The sequence below is a fragment of the Oscarella lobularis genome, chromosome 2 (genome assembly GCF_947507565.1).
Source record: "Oscarella lobularis chromosome 2, ooOscLobu1.1, whole genome shotgun sequence".
Classification (NCBI taxonomy): Eukaryota; Metazoa; Porifera; class Homoscleromorpha; order Homosclerophorida; family Oscarellidae; genus Oscarella; species Oscarella lobularis.
In genome coordinates, this window is record NC_089176.1 from 2,859,547 (window position 1) to 2,874,913 (window position 15,367).

Genomic DNA, 15,367 nt, shown 5'->3' on the forward strand with positions numbered 1-15,367 from the left:
GTATATCCGGGTTGAAAAAGCCGTCTATACAAAATGCAAGATTATGACATACGGGCACCAATTACGTCTGTGGCCCGTATATCCGGGTAGGGTAAACGGTTTTTCCTTGCTTTTCCTTGAAAAGCCGTTTACCCTACCCGGACATACGGGCATCAGACAAAAGCAAACATGTAAAGCACGCAACGTAGACTACGTCGCTTGCGCGTGAAAGTAGAAAAGAGGCACCCAAAATTTTATTTTAAAATATTCCCTTCTCGATCTATGGTCTCACGCACATGCGAATGAGCGGTTCAATTTTTACCAACACAAAATTAATAATTAACTATAATTACTAAGCGCTGCGAGTCTCGTTCGTTTCTGGAGCTTCTGGCAGGGTTTTGCTTCTTTTTAGACCAAGTTTCAAAATAGACGATCGGCGGCTACTATGGCTGCCTTCAATGCGAGCCCATTTCCTTGACTCAGCAAGTTTGACTGAGTCGGGCTGAGCCGGACTAGACAAAGCTCGTTCTAACATCAGTTGCCCCTTGCAACTGGATCGTCTTCTAGTGATCATTTCAAGAGAAGGTAGATCCTCTTCATCAATGGAGCTGTCAAGTGACTTTCCAAGACCTGGGTCTTCTTTCATTGCCATTGGAGTTGGCAATGATTTTGGCGGCACCTCCGCCAAATTCATCGCGGTTGGGAGTTTTCGTAACCGCTGACGATCGCGAAGTGGAATGCAGGAGACGCCTTTTGTCAAGGAATCCATGTCAAGGCAGCCGTGTCTGCAGCAGAAACGATCATAGTACCAGCAACAGACGTCCACATGTGGATCATCTTTGTTCTCCCAATTGCCCTCTAGCATTTCATTCGCTTGGGCAAGAAAACTAGTCTCCTCCTCCTTGGTGTCGGCGTAACAGCTTAAGACGACTTTGAATTTTTCTTCCAACATTGATGCGTTATCATCTCTCGTTCTCCACTTGCTAATAAAGCAGCAGTAGGCGAGAGAGATAACGTATCCGTCTCCGCCGTAAAATGTCATCTCTGCCGCTTTGACAGCTTCCTTTAGATAACGCAACGCCGCTGCGTACTCCCTCCTTTTGTAGAAAAGCTTACCCAGAGTGTATCCAATAAAAAAACGCAGAAGAGGATCGGCAGGACGCAACTGGAAAGCCTCGGTTATGAGAGCCATTCCTTGTTCCTTTCGGTTCACCTGGTAAGCGAGAGCCCCTCGAGTATAAAAAATGATTGATCGGCACACGACGTCAAGTCCCAGTTGCTTCTGAAGTGCCTCTATTTTGTCCAAGTGCCGTAGGGCGTCGCTGTAGCAACCGGTCAGTCCCTTCAACTCAGCTATTCGCAAATGAACGATGACGGAGCACGGATGAATTCCCCTCACATCAGCCTTTAATTTCTTAACGACCTTTTGCGCCAAAGGTGATACCAAGCTTCTCGGCTTTTCGCCGAGTTTGGTGCAAACACTCAACGCCGCTTGATATGACTCCATAGCTTCCTTTTTTTTGCCTTCCTGATCAACGTAAGTTTCTCCCAGTGCAGTCAACGTAGAGACCAAGCGTTCAATTTGCATCCTGCCGGTAAGACACTCTTTCGCCTTTCCGAGATACTTCGATGCCTTAATCAATTGACCAAGACAACGATACGCATTTCCGAGCGAAGAATAGCACGATCCCAATGCTTGGCGACTCTCATTATCATCTGCAGCAATAAGCATTGCTTTAACGTCTTCTAATTCATCGACGGCGTCCTTCGGCTGTCCCTGACGAACCCAAACGTCCGCTCTTCGTATTCGCAATTGAGCACAATCCGACAAGGACTTCAGCTTGTCTGCAAGCGTCAGCGAGAAGTCGTACAGTTTCAGCAGATCGTCGCACGACCATCGAAACAGTTTCAGCAGCGGTTCCGCTCGAAGAACGATGTCGACAAAGTCTCCGCTCAATTCCGATGGCACGGGGTCGCATGTCAATACTGCTACGAAATTGTGCTTGTCATTTGCATACTCTCTCAAAGCGGACCCCGTTTCGTCCGAGTAATAGCGCCGGATGATCGTGTTCAGGCGTCGGCTATAGTGGCGATAGTAGCGTCGTTTCGTGTCATTGAGTTGACATGATTTTTCCTTTTCTTTTGCCAACATGTGGAGAAAGCAGCGAAAGACGCTATTCAAGCAGAGCCGACCGTCGTCCTGACGAAAAAGCAGACTCTTTCGTGCGAGAATGTTTCCAATGTCTCGGTCCACAATTGCCTCCACCGCCTCTGTGGTAAAGTTGCCCGGAAAAACGGCGAGGCACAGCGCTTTTACTCGAACTTCTTCGCCGCCCAGACTTTCTAGAGCCGTTGAGAAGCGGTTGTCTATTCGGTACTGAGAAGCTAAAAACAATTTGTCCAGTTCCTTCTTTAGCCACTTCCACGGCTCTGGACGAATGGTAGTCATCTTCTGAATGAGTTCCCTAGCCGACGTTCTTCTATACTTGATCAAGGCAATGAAGTGAGAGAGGAGCATGGGATGACCTTGAGAGATCTTTGCCAAAGTGGCTGCTTGCTCTGGTGTTGCACAAACGTCATCGCTATTATAGGTGGAAAACTCGCTTTGAATGAACGTTTTGCATTCGTTGATGTCGAGCAAATTGACGTTCAGGTTCTTCATTCGAATACACGGAACTTCCAACTGGGAGCACGATGTGATAAGTAGTTTCGTCTTGTTAGAATACCGAAGAATGTCAGTGCAGAATTTAAGTAGATTTGGCTCGGAACCGGAATGAACTTGGTCAATGAGACGGTCAGCTCCATCAAGAACGACCAGTTGATCTTGATTCGACGACAGCAGTCCATTCGTCAGAGCCTGCTTTAGACTGGTTTCCTTTTCACAGTCTAACGACTGGAGAAATTCCTCTTTAAGCTGACAGGAGGAATCAGTACGGCTCACGTCCAAGTAAAGGATCTTCCATTCTTGGTCTAAACAGGCCTGACAGACGGCTATGGCTGCGACGCTTTTTCCAATGCCGGGAAGTCCAAACAGACAGCAGATGTCGTACAAGGAAAATGAAGCCAAAATATCTGCTTTTAAGGCCTGCCGCCTGCAATGAGGAGGAAGCCAGGACCAGTGACTTTCTCTCGTCCCACTCTCCCTCATCAATGGTCTACGTGCTAAACAAAAATAATTAAATTGTATTCATTTATTCCCATATTTATCAGATAGAAGTTTACTAGGTTTCATTTCGTTTTCAATTTTTCGGCAAATTTCTTCTGCATCGTCTTCCGAATTGAGACGAAGAGCTTTTAAATCGCCTAAGAAAGGCCACTTTTGACACACGGTGTCAGTGTCGACACTTCCAATGAAAATCGGATAAATAACTGATAGCTTTGACTTCATTTGTCGTTGTAACAAAGCGGCAAGCTCCATCTCCTGACGAGGCGAACGCGCCGTCTCCTTGGAGATGAAAACAAGTGCCATTTGAGCGGCATTGATGTTCTCTTGAATGGCTTTGAGCTCTGATTGACCCCAGTGAACAGAGTAGGGCGCCAAGAAGACTTCTATTCCGGAGCACCGGCGCTTCAGACTGGCGTAAATATGAGACGCCCACTTGATTCCCGTTTGGGTTTCGTCATAGCTCAGAAAAACGTCGCAGTCTGTGACAAAAAGATGAGCATGGATGAACCGGTTATATCTCAAACTTTAACCAATGTCAGAAGAGCTGAAAAAGCCACTTTCTGGCCGCAAAAGAGCTCCGCTTCGTAGTCGAGTAGCCATCGTCATCACAAGTACTACGTCAGAGCATATTTCCTTTCATGGAAGGTGATCACGTGCTCTCACGTGGTCAACTTCTACTCAATAACCATAGAAATACAGATTTTCAACTGACTCTTAGATATTCATATTGACCAATGTGATCATGATTTTTCTACAGCAGCAGTAATAGGTAGTTATTTCGTTGAACTTCTTGGGCGAGAAATTCCATTCTTAAAAAGAAACTCAGGGACAGAATCTATACTAGATTCATTTGAATCGATTGAGATCTCCCTAATAGGCACAGACCATCGTGTCTGAGAGGAACCATCTGTTTTCCGAAAGTTGTCGTCATCGTCGTCGTCATCGTCACTAGCTTCAGCTATACGACTCTGAGAAAAACTCATCCAGTTTATACTCTGCGTAAAATCAGTTGTTGGTTCCGCTGACGGCGTCGGCAAATCGACGCTTGAGACCGTCGCCGTCTGATCCAGCGTAACGGACAACGGAAACCGACACCTTCCTGGGTCAGGAAACGGAAACTTGGCCGAGTAGTAGCAGGCTCTTACTAGACACCGATAGCGACAGCAGAACTGATTGTAAAACAGCGAGAACTCGTTCGCTTTAGGGACTACAGTCGATCCAGCGGAAACGTTCAATACCGGAGAATACATTTCGTCCCAAGCCGTCTGACCAAAAACGCTTCGCAGACGCTCTTCAAAACGAGACGCTTTATCCTCTATTCCAGCGACTCTCGCCGCGATGCAACCGTACACCAACAATTCGACGTAGACACCGTCGGTACAGTTAAGCGCGTCCGCTACATCCGCCGCTATCTCGAACTTTTCGAGTGCGGGAACGAACTGCCTTTGGTTATACTGCAGCTTTCCCAAAGTGAAACCAATGAAAAAACGTATGAAACCGGACGAGACGGCCAGCGCCTTCTCCATGTGACGAACACCCGCTTCCTTTTCACCGGTCAAGTACAATAAGGCTCCCTCTGTGTAGCTCACCAAAAACGACGCGACGATTTCGACCTTGAGTCTCTCCTGTATCCGTATGACTTCATTCAAGTGAGTCATAGCGGATTTGTACTGTCCAGACAGAGCCTTCAATTCGGCGATGCTCATCTCCATTTCAACAGCGTACGGATGAATTCCGCGAACGAGGCTCAGCAGCTTCGATCGACGAAAGACTGAATCGTCTTGACTACGTTGACGAGAGGTCGAATAGTCTTGACTACTGCGCTGCCCTAGCCGTCGTTTACAGATGCGTCGAGCCTTATCGTAGTAGTCCAACGCCTTCGGGTGAAAATTCAAATGCGCGTACGTGGCGCCCAACGCCTGCAGTACGGACACGCGACACTCGTTATCCAACTCCGGTTTTTGATCATGAAGTTCTTTCGCCTTCTGAAGATTCACGAGCGCGACGACGAGATTGCCCTTCGATCGATGAGCGTTTCCCAGCGTGGCGTAGCACGACGCCAAGGCGAGCGTGTGCCCGTCCTTCGCACTATCCTTGAAAACTCTTTTCGGCTCGTCCAATTCTTCGATTGCGTCGTCGGCGCGTCCTAGGCGAACGTAGACATCGGCCAATAGGATGTGAAGTCGAGCTTTCACAGTCGCCTGCTCTCTTCCGACGGCGAGATCAATGCACTTTTTATACAAAGTAATTAATTCGTCGTAGGTCAGTCGAAATTTCAGAAAGTAATTCAGACGAAGTATGGTGTCCATATAGGATTCATGTAAGACACCCGGTACGGGAGAGCAGACGAACACGCTCTTGTAGTTGTGCTTATCAACGTCGTACTTGTTCAGCGCTTGTTCGGCGCATTTGAAAAACTGACAACTCAATTGCTTCAACCTCTCGACGTAGTGCATGTAGTATCGAGTTTTCATTTTCCGATAGAGGTCAGCATATCGAGTCTTAGCCAAGTGACTTAGATACGATCTGAGTAGAGGATTCAGTTGGAATCGGTCTCCGTCCAATCGCTGCAGAAGACTTCGATCAGCCATAAAACTGACTATTCTCTCTTTGCCGAGAACCGCCTCGGCAGCGCTCTCGCTAAAGTCGCCCGGAAAGACGGCAAGACCCGTTGCTATGGCAATTCTCTCGTCGTCGTCGTCGTCGTCGCCGCCTAGAGCGCGCTGCAAGCAATCCCAAAACAGATAATCGACTCGATCTCGCTGCGCTACGGGCTTCGTGAGAAGCTGCTCGAGCGCGAGCCAAACCGAATTTTTCTTTTTCATCATGGCGATTTTTCGAACGAGTTTCATCGCCGACGTCGCGTTCGAATTGACGAGCTCGACGAAATGATCGAGAAGCATGGGATGACCGCACGAATATTTCGCTAGACTATCGGCTTGACTCGCGCGAATTTCCGACCGAATCTGCCGCTCGAGAAATTGCGCCGCGTCGCTCGCCTCGAGCGGACCGACGTCGAAAACGACGTCGTCGAATCGATTCTGATAGAGTCGCGTTCGCGACGTCACGAGAATTTTGAGAATTATTCGTCGCGCTTGGAGCGCGTCGACGAGAAAGTCGACGAATTCGCTCGTTTTCGTCTCGATTAGTCGATCGCATCCGTCGAGTATGAGCGCGACTCGTTCGCCGTCGCGAGACGCTTTGACCAGAGCGCGTTGCGGAGAAACCGACGAGGGATCGAGGCCGAGAGCGTCGACGATTCGTTCGCCGAGCGCATGCGCCGATTCGCAATCGGTCGCGTCTCCGTAGACGACGCGCCAATTGCGATCGTACGCCTTGTGGCCGAATGCCTTGGCGACGACGCTCTTTCCGATGCCGGGAAGACCGTAGAGAAAAGCGAGAGGAGCCGAATAGGCGGCGTTTCTCGCGCCCGCGACTCGCATTCCTCGCGTTTTCGTCTCGAGCCATTCGATCAAATCGAACGAGATTCGATTGCGATCGCAGAGCGTAGGAAGGAGTGGCACGTTGCTGCGATCCATGCTGAGCGAGCGTTGTCGAAATTCCGGTTCAGCATCTAGATAAACAAATAGGAAGGTCATGCGTCATCTTCCCCCACCCCCCACGAAAAACAAACCTGTCAGTTGACTTATGAGGTGTCCGCACAGCGCTTCGAAACGCTTCGAACCGGTCGCATCATCGTCGATTTCGAGCGAACGAAGCGTAGCGATGAACGGCATCGTCGCCTTGAAGGGTTTCGCGTCGACGCGACCGATAAGTACGGGGCGGATAAATTCCTTCTCCTCGCTTCGCTGCCGATCGAGCAGCGAATCCAACTCGAGCCGATGATCGAACGAACGAAGCGACTCGTTCGAAACGAGAACGACGGCGAGACGCGCGACGGCGAGATGCGTTTGAATCGACGCGATCGTCGACTGTCCCCAGTCGATCGATTCCTCGCCGTAGAATACCCTGATGCCCGGGTGATCTTTTTTCAGGGCGTGGTAGAGATCGGACGCCGCCTGCGCGTCCGCGCGCCCGTGGCATATGTAAACGTCGGTCTCGGTCTGCGACGAGCCGCCTCCGACGATTTCGCCCAAGCCCGAATCGGTGGACAAAATGCTGGTCGTTCGGTGAGATTCTCGCGTGTCGTCTCTCCTCTCGTCCATCGAGAAGCTCTAAACCTGCTGCACTGTGGAGCAAAACTGACGCGTAGTCCGGGAACGTCGCTCTTTTAATAGTTCACATCCAGACGCCGCGGGGGGCTTATTCAACTGAAAGTGGGTACAGTAGTACTTTTAGCTAATGTGTACCAGAACTGAAAGTAGTTAAGTCAGGATACACACAGATACGCGTACAGCGCGCCTTTCTACTTCTCCGCCACTCGCTTGCATTCTGCGATAAGTTTTGCAACTGTATGAATCTTTTTCTGACTGCCGTCCAGTATAGCTGTCCCGATCAAAAGAATGCGGTTCTCTGCAGACGTGTTGCCTTTGACGTCAGCAACGGGAGCCGCCCCAATGACTCTATGGAGCAATTATCCAGTCATCGTCTCTCTGTTTTGTTTGTTCATACCTTCGAAGTATTTCGCAAGCGAGAAATCCCAATGTTTCCTCCATGAATCGTGGTATCTCTTCCGGCTTTGTGGATGCATTAGACGTGTATTCATCCCAAGTCAGCTCCACGGCTTGCAGCATCAGTTGAAGATATTCGGAATTAAGATGCTCCTTTGTACAGTGAGCCAAATAAGAGATGACATAATGCGCCAACAGAAGACCGAGATCAAACGCCGGTGGCCCAACAAAAGCAAACTCACAATCGATTACCTATATAAATAGATAATAATTTCAGACGGGTTCTAAAGACTGTGCCTTTGCTGATGCCTCCTTGACCATGATAGAACCCGAGTGGAGATCACCGTGACACAGGCACGTTTTCTCTTCAGCAAATTTCCTCCGGAGCTCCTTGATCGCACTCTGCATCGTCTCGTTTTGTCGAATAGCGTCGACGAGGTCCTTGTGAGCCGGATTGCATAAATTCGTTTCGTCTTCTGCAATGTACGGCTTGGTGAATATGTAGTCTTTTGTCAGCTGAACCATAACAGGATTTCTACAAACAAAAGAAAACATCCTCATGCATGATCCTTATGTCCAATTACACACATCCTTTACTCGAAGTCTTTGAGCAGCATTGCCTGATCGCTCTCGGATAAATCCGCCAATAAAGTTGCACAGTGAATGTGAGCTGCAAACTTGGCAACGCAACGAACAGCTTCCAAATTGACCTTGCTTTCCATCAGATCATAACGCATAATGCGATGACCTTTCAAATCCTCCATAACAACTAAAAGGAAAAAAGAAAAGGTGACGACGTCACTAGATGCATTAGCGTACCAGATGATTTGATCTTGTCGTAGTAGTAGGGTTGAGGACACGAGCCAGGTTGAATCGCATGAAATCGTTCCAAGCATCTGTATTCGAACTCGAGTCGATCTTGTGTCAGAGAATACGAGGGACCGAGACACTATGACGCAGAACAATTTAATTAATTACCGGTAATAAGGAAATCGCAGGCCACGCCCTCGCTCTGTTTTTGCAGTTTTAGGAGTCAATGCAGTTCAAGAGACCCGTACGCGTGCCTAGACACGTTTTCGTACTCGGATATACGTCGGTGCGTGCTTCACAATGACGCTCGTCGCTTCGGTGGACAAACGGTACACGAAATTGAGATTTCCGTCTCCGATTTCTTCGAACGATACGTCCGAAGTCGACGGGACAAGCTTGCCGGCTCGAGGCGCTGCTGTACTAAGCAGTTCTAACAGTTGAGACTTCTCCATGAAAACACGTGACGAGCACCAAGGTATTAATTAATCCGCATTTCTAAGCGCTGCGCATCGCGTGAGGTTTTAATTTGCAGTGTTGGATAAACGTCAACACAATAAATAATTAACAGACTACTAAATGAACAATGCTAGTTTTTTCGCCAAGGTCCGGCTGATGAACTCGCATCTGCCGTAGCAACTTTGCCAGGTAGAGATGGAAACTCGCTCAGATATCCCACTTTTTTCTTGGATACCCACTTCCCATTAGCGACCGGTTTCCTCGCATCTTGTTCCACTCGCATCAACTCGGCGCGTTTCTTTGGATCCGGCAGCGTGTCTACGAGCCCCTTGAATATGGAATGAAATGTCTCCATGCCAATCAGATGGCAACATTTGACGTAATAGTCGTCAGCCGACAGCTCCCCCTGCAAGAACGATCCTGACCACAATTTGAGCGTCTTCATCTTATCCTCGTCGTTTTGCAGCACGCGAAACAACGTGTCCTTGGTAACGACGCCTTTGTCATCACTCTTTTCAGTGGAAGATGGTGGTGCGGACCGAAAACCTGGCGGTGGGAGTACCTTTCTCACAGGCTTTTCTATTCCAGGTGGTGGTGCTGAAGGACGAAGGCTTGGATAGTCTCTATCATTTACAACGGGAACAGGACGCCACGAACTATAAAATCCAACTCCAAACGCAGCAGCTGCAGCAGCCTTTTCAACATTTGCACCAAGAGCGGGAAAGTCTTTGCCACTCAAATCAGTCTTAACACTAACATTTTCCTTCACTTTTTCATCATGAAATCCATTAAGCAATGGAGCAGCTGAAGCTTTTTTACCTGTCAACAATTTAGCACTAGTCTCATTTTCATCATGAAATCCGTTTGGCAATGCAGTGTCAGAAAAAGAAGGAGCATCGGGCTTCTTATCCAAAGGTGGAACGTTTTTGGCAGTGGACGGCTTAGCCTTAGCTTTCCCGTTTTTCATCTCACCACTGCTTTCAACAAAAGGCATTTCCTCTCCTCTTTCTTTTGTCTTTAATTGAATCTTCATGCCACTTTCTTCCTTCAAAATCCTCTTCACTTCCTTTAGCTCGTGCTTCCGTTCCTGCCTCGCTTCCTCCCTCACCTCCCTATCAATCTTTTTCTTCATTGCCACTTTGGTACCCCTCTTCTGATTTCCTTTCTCCTTTCCTCTGCTCGCCGATCTCTCCTCTTTCGCAAACTCCCTCCGCCGCAACGTCGTCTCCCCCGCCTCCTCCGCTTCCTCGTCCTCTAGACTAAAAGCGGACGTTCCAGTCCCACGGCGATCATTAAAACTGACTTCGACAGGCAAAATCCTCATAATGCGAGCCTCCTTTCCCCCTTTGACGTGCTCCCTCGCCACGTGCGCCTTAAGCTGCATCTCATTGCGAAAAACGCTCGCGAACGGCTCCCTCGCGCACGTCCCGACCTCGCAGACGTAATGCGCCTCCTTGCAGTGCCGTCTCAACTCGACGAAATCCTTATAGTAATCCTGCCCGCCGTCCTTCTCGCAAATATAGCAGAAGAAGTGATCCCTGCGCAAGTGCGTCAACAAATCGTCGTCGTCGAAATAACGCCGATCGCAGAAACGGCACAGCGGATGACCCGTATGCGACGAAGCGTCCGGACCGTCGCCGCCGCCGCCGCGACGATTGTGTCGCGCGAGTTCGTCGCGCGTGTACGAGACTCGTTCGCTGGTGAAGAGGGTCAAGTGCTTCTCGCACAATAGACAGTAGCGACGATCGTGTTCGGTGCGCACGTGACGTTTGAGTTGGGCGAACGTCGGCGCTTGATGATCGCACTTCGGACAGGGATGATCGAGAAGATGATGGCACGCGTTGCGAATGTCGTCGCTTTGCGGATAGGCGTCGCCGAGACGGGGATCGCGTTGAAACGGTGCGACGACGAAGGAGTCGTAGTCGCGAATTTTTCGCGTGAGAACGGGCTAGAGACGAAACTATTTCGGTTTTCGTCGAAGGCAGGCGTGTTTTCTCTCACTTTCGGTAGTTCTTGACGACAGACGGGGCAGTTGTCGTCGTCGACGAGAATTCGGAGACGGACGAAGCATCGGTGGCAGAAGGGGTGATTGCACGGGCCCACGGCGAAGAAGGGCGACTCGTCGCAACACAGACCACACGTCATTTCCTTTACGGGCGATTTTGGACTTTCTGGGTCTTTCGGATTAGAAGGCATTCTTTTAACGCCGCGAAATAGGTTCGGACGATGCTTGTGCGTCTTTTTATTCGCTGAGAAAGCCATTCTTCTGTGTTGTCTAGTATCCCTGGTTGCACATGCGCGGATTGCTGGGTGAACGCGCAATCGGATGACGTAGACTTTTTAAAAATAGGTACACCTCACGTGAAGTAGCTGGAAATACTCAACAAGGAAGCGAACTTTGGAAAAAAAATCTCTAAGCTCTCTTCGTGGTGAGGCCGTGGTCAAAGTAGTGCAGCTTCTGAGGACTATTCATTTACACTATATAATCTTACCTATTTGCTAAGATTTCTGAGCTAATAATTCGTTGATTTGGGTCCTGTACATAGTTTTGACGTCCTCCAAGTCAAGACGCAGTTCTTCCACTTGCTCCTCCTTTTCACCGTACATTTGCAGGACAGCGTTGTGCCGCTGTTCCAAGTCCTGGTATTTTGAAGCTATTTCGTCCAGCGAACTGACTCGTTCGGCCAATTCGTCGTTTTTGGTCGTCAAGGCGACCAATTCTTCGCCCATGCTTCTTTTCGTTTTCTCCAATCTGACCATTTCGCTCTGGTGAAAGTTTTTTTTCACGAAGCGGCTGCAACGCAATAAAAATCGTGTCTCACCTGAAGGCTGTGCACTTCTCCCTCCTTTTGTTTCACCAGCGCCTGGAGATTCTCGACGACAGCCTGCAGAGCGGGCGATGACGATCCTCCTATCGCTGACGATGATCCCAGCGGACGACTTCCGTCCGTGTCATCGTCCCAATGCAGCGACCGTTCCAAAATTTCTCCCTTAATAATCAACAACAATTAAAAGAAGCAATATCATTCGCTATTTTTTCTCGAACCTGGCTCGGGAGACGCAAATACTTCACGCTGGCTGGCGACGGCGACGAAGGAGTGCTCGGGGTGCTCTGCTGTCGACTCATCAGTACTTCCTGTAAAAGAAAAACAAAGAAACGTCCCAACTGTGCTTTACGTAGTAGACCAAACTACTATATATTTACAAATCCCATTTTTACCTGTTGCTGTGATACAGTGAGGAGTTTATGCTGCAAAGCAGCTGTCTTTCCCTTCTCTTGGTCCACTTGTTGTTCCAGCAAAATCTACCCACACACAAACCTATTATCAAAGCCTTAATAAGACACGTAGTCAAATCCACCTTCTCTCGTCGCAAGTCGTCCAATAGTCGAACTTGCTCTCCTTGAAGCGTGTCGCATCGAGCCTTCTCTTTTGCCGCGCGTTCGTCCGATAGTTCGCAGCGCGCCTGGAGCACCTCGACTTGGGCGGCAAGTCTCGACTTTTCCTGTCGATTCGACGCCAATTGGGAATCGGACGACTGCAGTCGCGCTTGAAGTTCGAGAATTCTTTCGTTCGCTTGACGCTCCTTTTCGGAAATCGTCACCATTTTCGAATTTAAATCGCCTTGAGAGATGAACGACCGGTAATGACTCAAAAATCAAATTCTCGTTTATTACTTACTCAATCTGTCCGTTAAATTCTTCTCCACCTTCTCCCAAGTCGTCGCTTGAGATTTGTGCGCGTTTTGAAGATTCTCAATCTGACGCAGCAGAGGAGTGGTAGCTGAGAAAGAACACGTCATTATGTCCACAGACAGCTGCGGCAACAAGAGCAAACACCTAGCGAAACGCTTTGCGATAGTTCCTGATTTCTTGACTCGCCTTCTTGCAACCGCTAAAGGAGCCAATATATCTACCATTGCATGAATAGCATCTGCCTCACACCTGCTGCAAGTCGGATATTTCCTGACGAAAATTCTCCTCTCTTCGCGCCGCCTGTTGCTCGGCTCTTCGAATGCCGTGTTGAAGGTCTTCTATCTGGAGGAGCCACGTCGCTATAGCGAAAACAGGCTATAAACGTCGTATTTCTGACCTGCGCAAACAGAGCCTCTTCTCGACGCTGCGACTGAATTCTCTGCTGATCCAAAGCAATCTTGAGCTCCTCTCTCGCCTGCACTTCGGCGGCGAGAGCCGCTTTCTGTACCCAACAGGACGTGCTAAAAGGAATTCGATCTCATTGAACTAGCAACCTGCGCTGTGCTCTCATTGACGGCTTGCGCTTTTCTCAGCTCCGCCAACTCTCTATATACGTTTCTTTTAGATCAGAATTTTCTCCTTTTATCGTCTCGCTTACTTGTATGTTGTATCGAGATTCATTTGAAGTCCGCGAAATTTCTCCGTTGTGTCCTCGTGATTTGACTATTTTTGAGAAATGATAGTTATCTCTCTATTTTGACTCGTCACCACCAACCCTCAATGACACCAATTCGGAATTCTGTCGCTCGCACATCTCGTTCAACTTCGCTACAGCGTCTAAGAAGAGAATGCTACAACAATTCTTCCTCTCTGTCTCTCCTTGCCTTGATATTTGATCTCGTCTTCAGTCTTCTTTGCCAAATTCTCTTCGAGAAGCTTCACTTCCTGTTGGAGTCTCTCCATGTCATTACTGTATTGAAAACGTAAAATTAGCCAGCGCGGTAAATGTTCACATAATAAATTGACTTTTGACTCTCGACCAGTTGCTGATTTTGTTTATCCTTCGCCCTTAGCTTCTTGATCACCGTAGAATTTTGAAGCTGCTGTTTTGAAAGATTTTCCCCTGAACAGAAATAGTCAAAGCGAAGAAACAAATGAAAACTGAATCTCTCACCTTCTTTCATCAGCCCATCAATCTGTTCCGTCTTTTCCTTTAAGAGAACGCCAAGCGACGTCACCTCGCTCTCATATTTCTCCTTCGCGTCTCGTTCCTGTTCCTGGAGGAGTTTTCTCAGCTGATCGCGGTCCTTGCAACGAATTTGTCAGTGCACACGCACTCACACAAAAAAGAATTGAATTTTTTATCTACCTGAACAGCTGCTTTGAATTTTCGCTCGGTTGCACTGACGCGATCAGTGAATTCCTTAGTGAGCTGGTCGATGTCAGTGTTGTCCGATGCTCTCACTTCTTCCAGTTGAGCCAGTTGACTAGACGCAGAATCATCAACATAGAGAATTGAACAGACGACTGTCTTCTAACTTTCTCAGTATGGAGTTTGCCTCTTGCAAATCGACGTTTTCCTTCCTGGCGGAAAAGAGCTGATTCTCTCGAATCCCGACCAGCTCGCGTAGCTCATCCAATTCCTAGGAAACATACTATAAATCAGTCTAATATACTACCGCGGTTATTGGTACCTTAGCCTGTGGAGGATCAGGCCGCGGTGAATCGATCTCCGCTTCGTCCACCTAAAAGAAGCCACTTCTATATCTATACGCTCAAAAATGGTTTCACATTTATTGAAACCTTGTCAGTTATAGTCTGCATTGGATCAGACGTCAATATCTCTTCTTTCACCTGAACAGAGAGTTCTTCATCTTCTTCTTCTTCTTTTTCATCTTCTCCAGCTCTTTCATTCAAACTGCTTTCCTCCCCATCCTCGACCTCTTTCTCTTTATTCTCATCTTTAATTTCCATTGGATGAATTCCTTCGATTTCAGAGGAGGCAGACGTCACCGAAACCTCCTCCTCCCCCCTCTCCTCCTCCTCCTCCTTTTTAACAGGTAACAGAACGGCGTCGCTCTCTACACTCTCAATTGCACGCTCGTCATCCGTCTTCATCGTTATGACGTCATCACCGTCTTTCCGGATCTCCACTTCCGTTTTTTCGGCAGCGACGTCGACTTTTTTCTCTACTTGCGTCTCCACTCGCTTTTCGACTGACGTTCGAGAACCGACGCGTTTTCGAGGTGACGACGCTCGTTTCGACGACATTTCGTCGCCTGCTTCCGCTGCTGGCGTAGGCAACGATTTCGGCTCGTCGGCAAAGAGGGAATCCCACGAGAAATCGGAGCTCTCTTTTTTTGGAGTCGTAGATTTCTCGGATTTCTTCTTTCCCGGTCGACGAGTCGGAGACGAGGCGATTTTAGACGGTGGAGAGGTGACAGCGACCTTTTCTCTGGTGCTGCTTGCTGTCGTTGAGACTTCTTCTTTCTTGTTATCGTCTTTTCGTTGCTTTTTGTCGCGAATGGCCATTTTTGCTGCGTTTTCCTCCTCTTGTATGTCGAGAACTTTGTCGATGTGCTTCTGCGCCTCGTTGAAGGCTGATAGCGCAAAGCTCTTCAGTCCCGATCCGTCGAACCAGCTCATTTCGCCGTCGCCACATCAAAGGAACTACGTGCGCAAAACCTACGC

The 15,367-nt window shown here is 48.6% G+C and overlaps 5 protein-coding genes across 5 annotated transcripts; all 5 read right to left on the reverse strand.

The window, feature by feature from the left end:
- Positions 1–215: 215 nt before the first annotated feature.
- Positions 216–3,795, reverse strand: LOC136183550 (uncharacterized). The gene is made up of 3 exons (XM_065970226.1): positions 3,676–3,795; positions 3,202–3,624; positions 216–3,141 (listed from the first exon to the last, which is right to left on the reverse strand). The coding sequence occupies exons 1-3, from the start codon at positions 3,749–3,751 to the stop codon at positions 332–334; spliced, it is 3,309 nt and encodes a 1,102-aa protein (XP_065826298.1). The 5' UTR covers positions 3,752–3,795; the 3' UTR covers positions 216–331.
- Positions 3,796–3,916: 121 nt separating this feature from the next.
- On the reverse strand, positions 3,917–7,316 carry LOC136183549 (uncharacterized). The gene is made up of 2 exons (XM_065970225.1): positions 6,780–7,316; positions 3,917–6,719 (listed from the first exon to the last, which is right to left on the reverse strand). Exons 1-2 carry the CDS (start codon positions 7,309–7,311, stop codon positions 3,919–3,921), a joined length of 3,333 nt encoding a protein of 1,110 aa, XP_065826297.1. The 5' UTR covers positions 7,312–7,316; the 3' UTR covers positions 3,917–3,918.
- Positions 7,317–7,358: 42 nt separating this feature from the next.
- Positions 7,359–9,004, reverse strand: LOC136183558 (methylthioribose kinase-like). The gene is made up of 6 exons (XM_065970233.1): positions 8,799–9,004; positions 8,536–8,665; positions 8,314–8,485; positions 8,014–8,251; positions 7,718–7,968; positions 7,359–7,668 (listed from the first exon to the last, which is right to left on the reverse strand). Exons 1-6 carry the CDS (start codon positions 8,976–8,978, stop codon positions 7,512–7,514), a joined length of 1,128 nt encoding a protein of 375 aa, XP_065826305.1. The 5' UTR covers positions 8,979–9,004; the 3' UTR covers positions 7,359–7,511.
- A 36-nt stretch (positions 9,005–9,040) lies between these two features.
- On the reverse strand, positions 9,041–11,252 carry LOC136183554 (E3 ubiquitin-protein ligase ZNF598-like). Its single transcript, XM_065970230.1, has 2 exons — positions 10,984–11,252; positions 9,041–10,930 (listed from the first exon to the last, which is right to left on the reverse strand). The coding sequence occupies exons 1-2, from the start codon at positions 11,242–11,244 to the stop codon at positions 9,113–9,115; spliced, it is 2,079 nt and encodes a 692-aa protein (XP_065826302.1). The 5' UTR covers positions 11,245–11,252; the 3' UTR covers positions 9,041–9,112.
- A 57-nt stretch (positions 11,253–11,309) lies between these two features.
- Positions 11,310–15,359, reverse strand: LOC136183552 (TATA element modulatory factor-like). The gene is made up of 19 exons (XM_065970228.1): positions 14,480–15,359; positions 14,371–14,421; positions 14,216–14,319; positions 14,046–14,163; positions 13,851–13,983; positions 13,703–13,799; positions 13,561–13,646; positions 13,452–13,513; positions 13,335–13,399; positions 13,231–13,282; positions 13,074–13,178; positions 12,926–13,018; positions 12,821–12,875; positions 12,663–12,764; positions 12,343–12,605; positions 12,203–12,286; positions 12,029–12,118; positions 11,805–11,972; positions 11,310–11,748 (listed from the first exon to the last, which is right to left on the reverse strand). Exons 1-19 carry the CDS (start codon positions 15,320–15,322, stop codon positions 11,482–11,484), a joined length of 2,838 nt encoding a protein of 945 aa, XP_065826300.1. The 5' UTR covers positions 15,323–15,359; the 3' UTR covers positions 11,310–11,481.
- Positions 15,360–15,367: the final 8 nt, after the last annotated feature.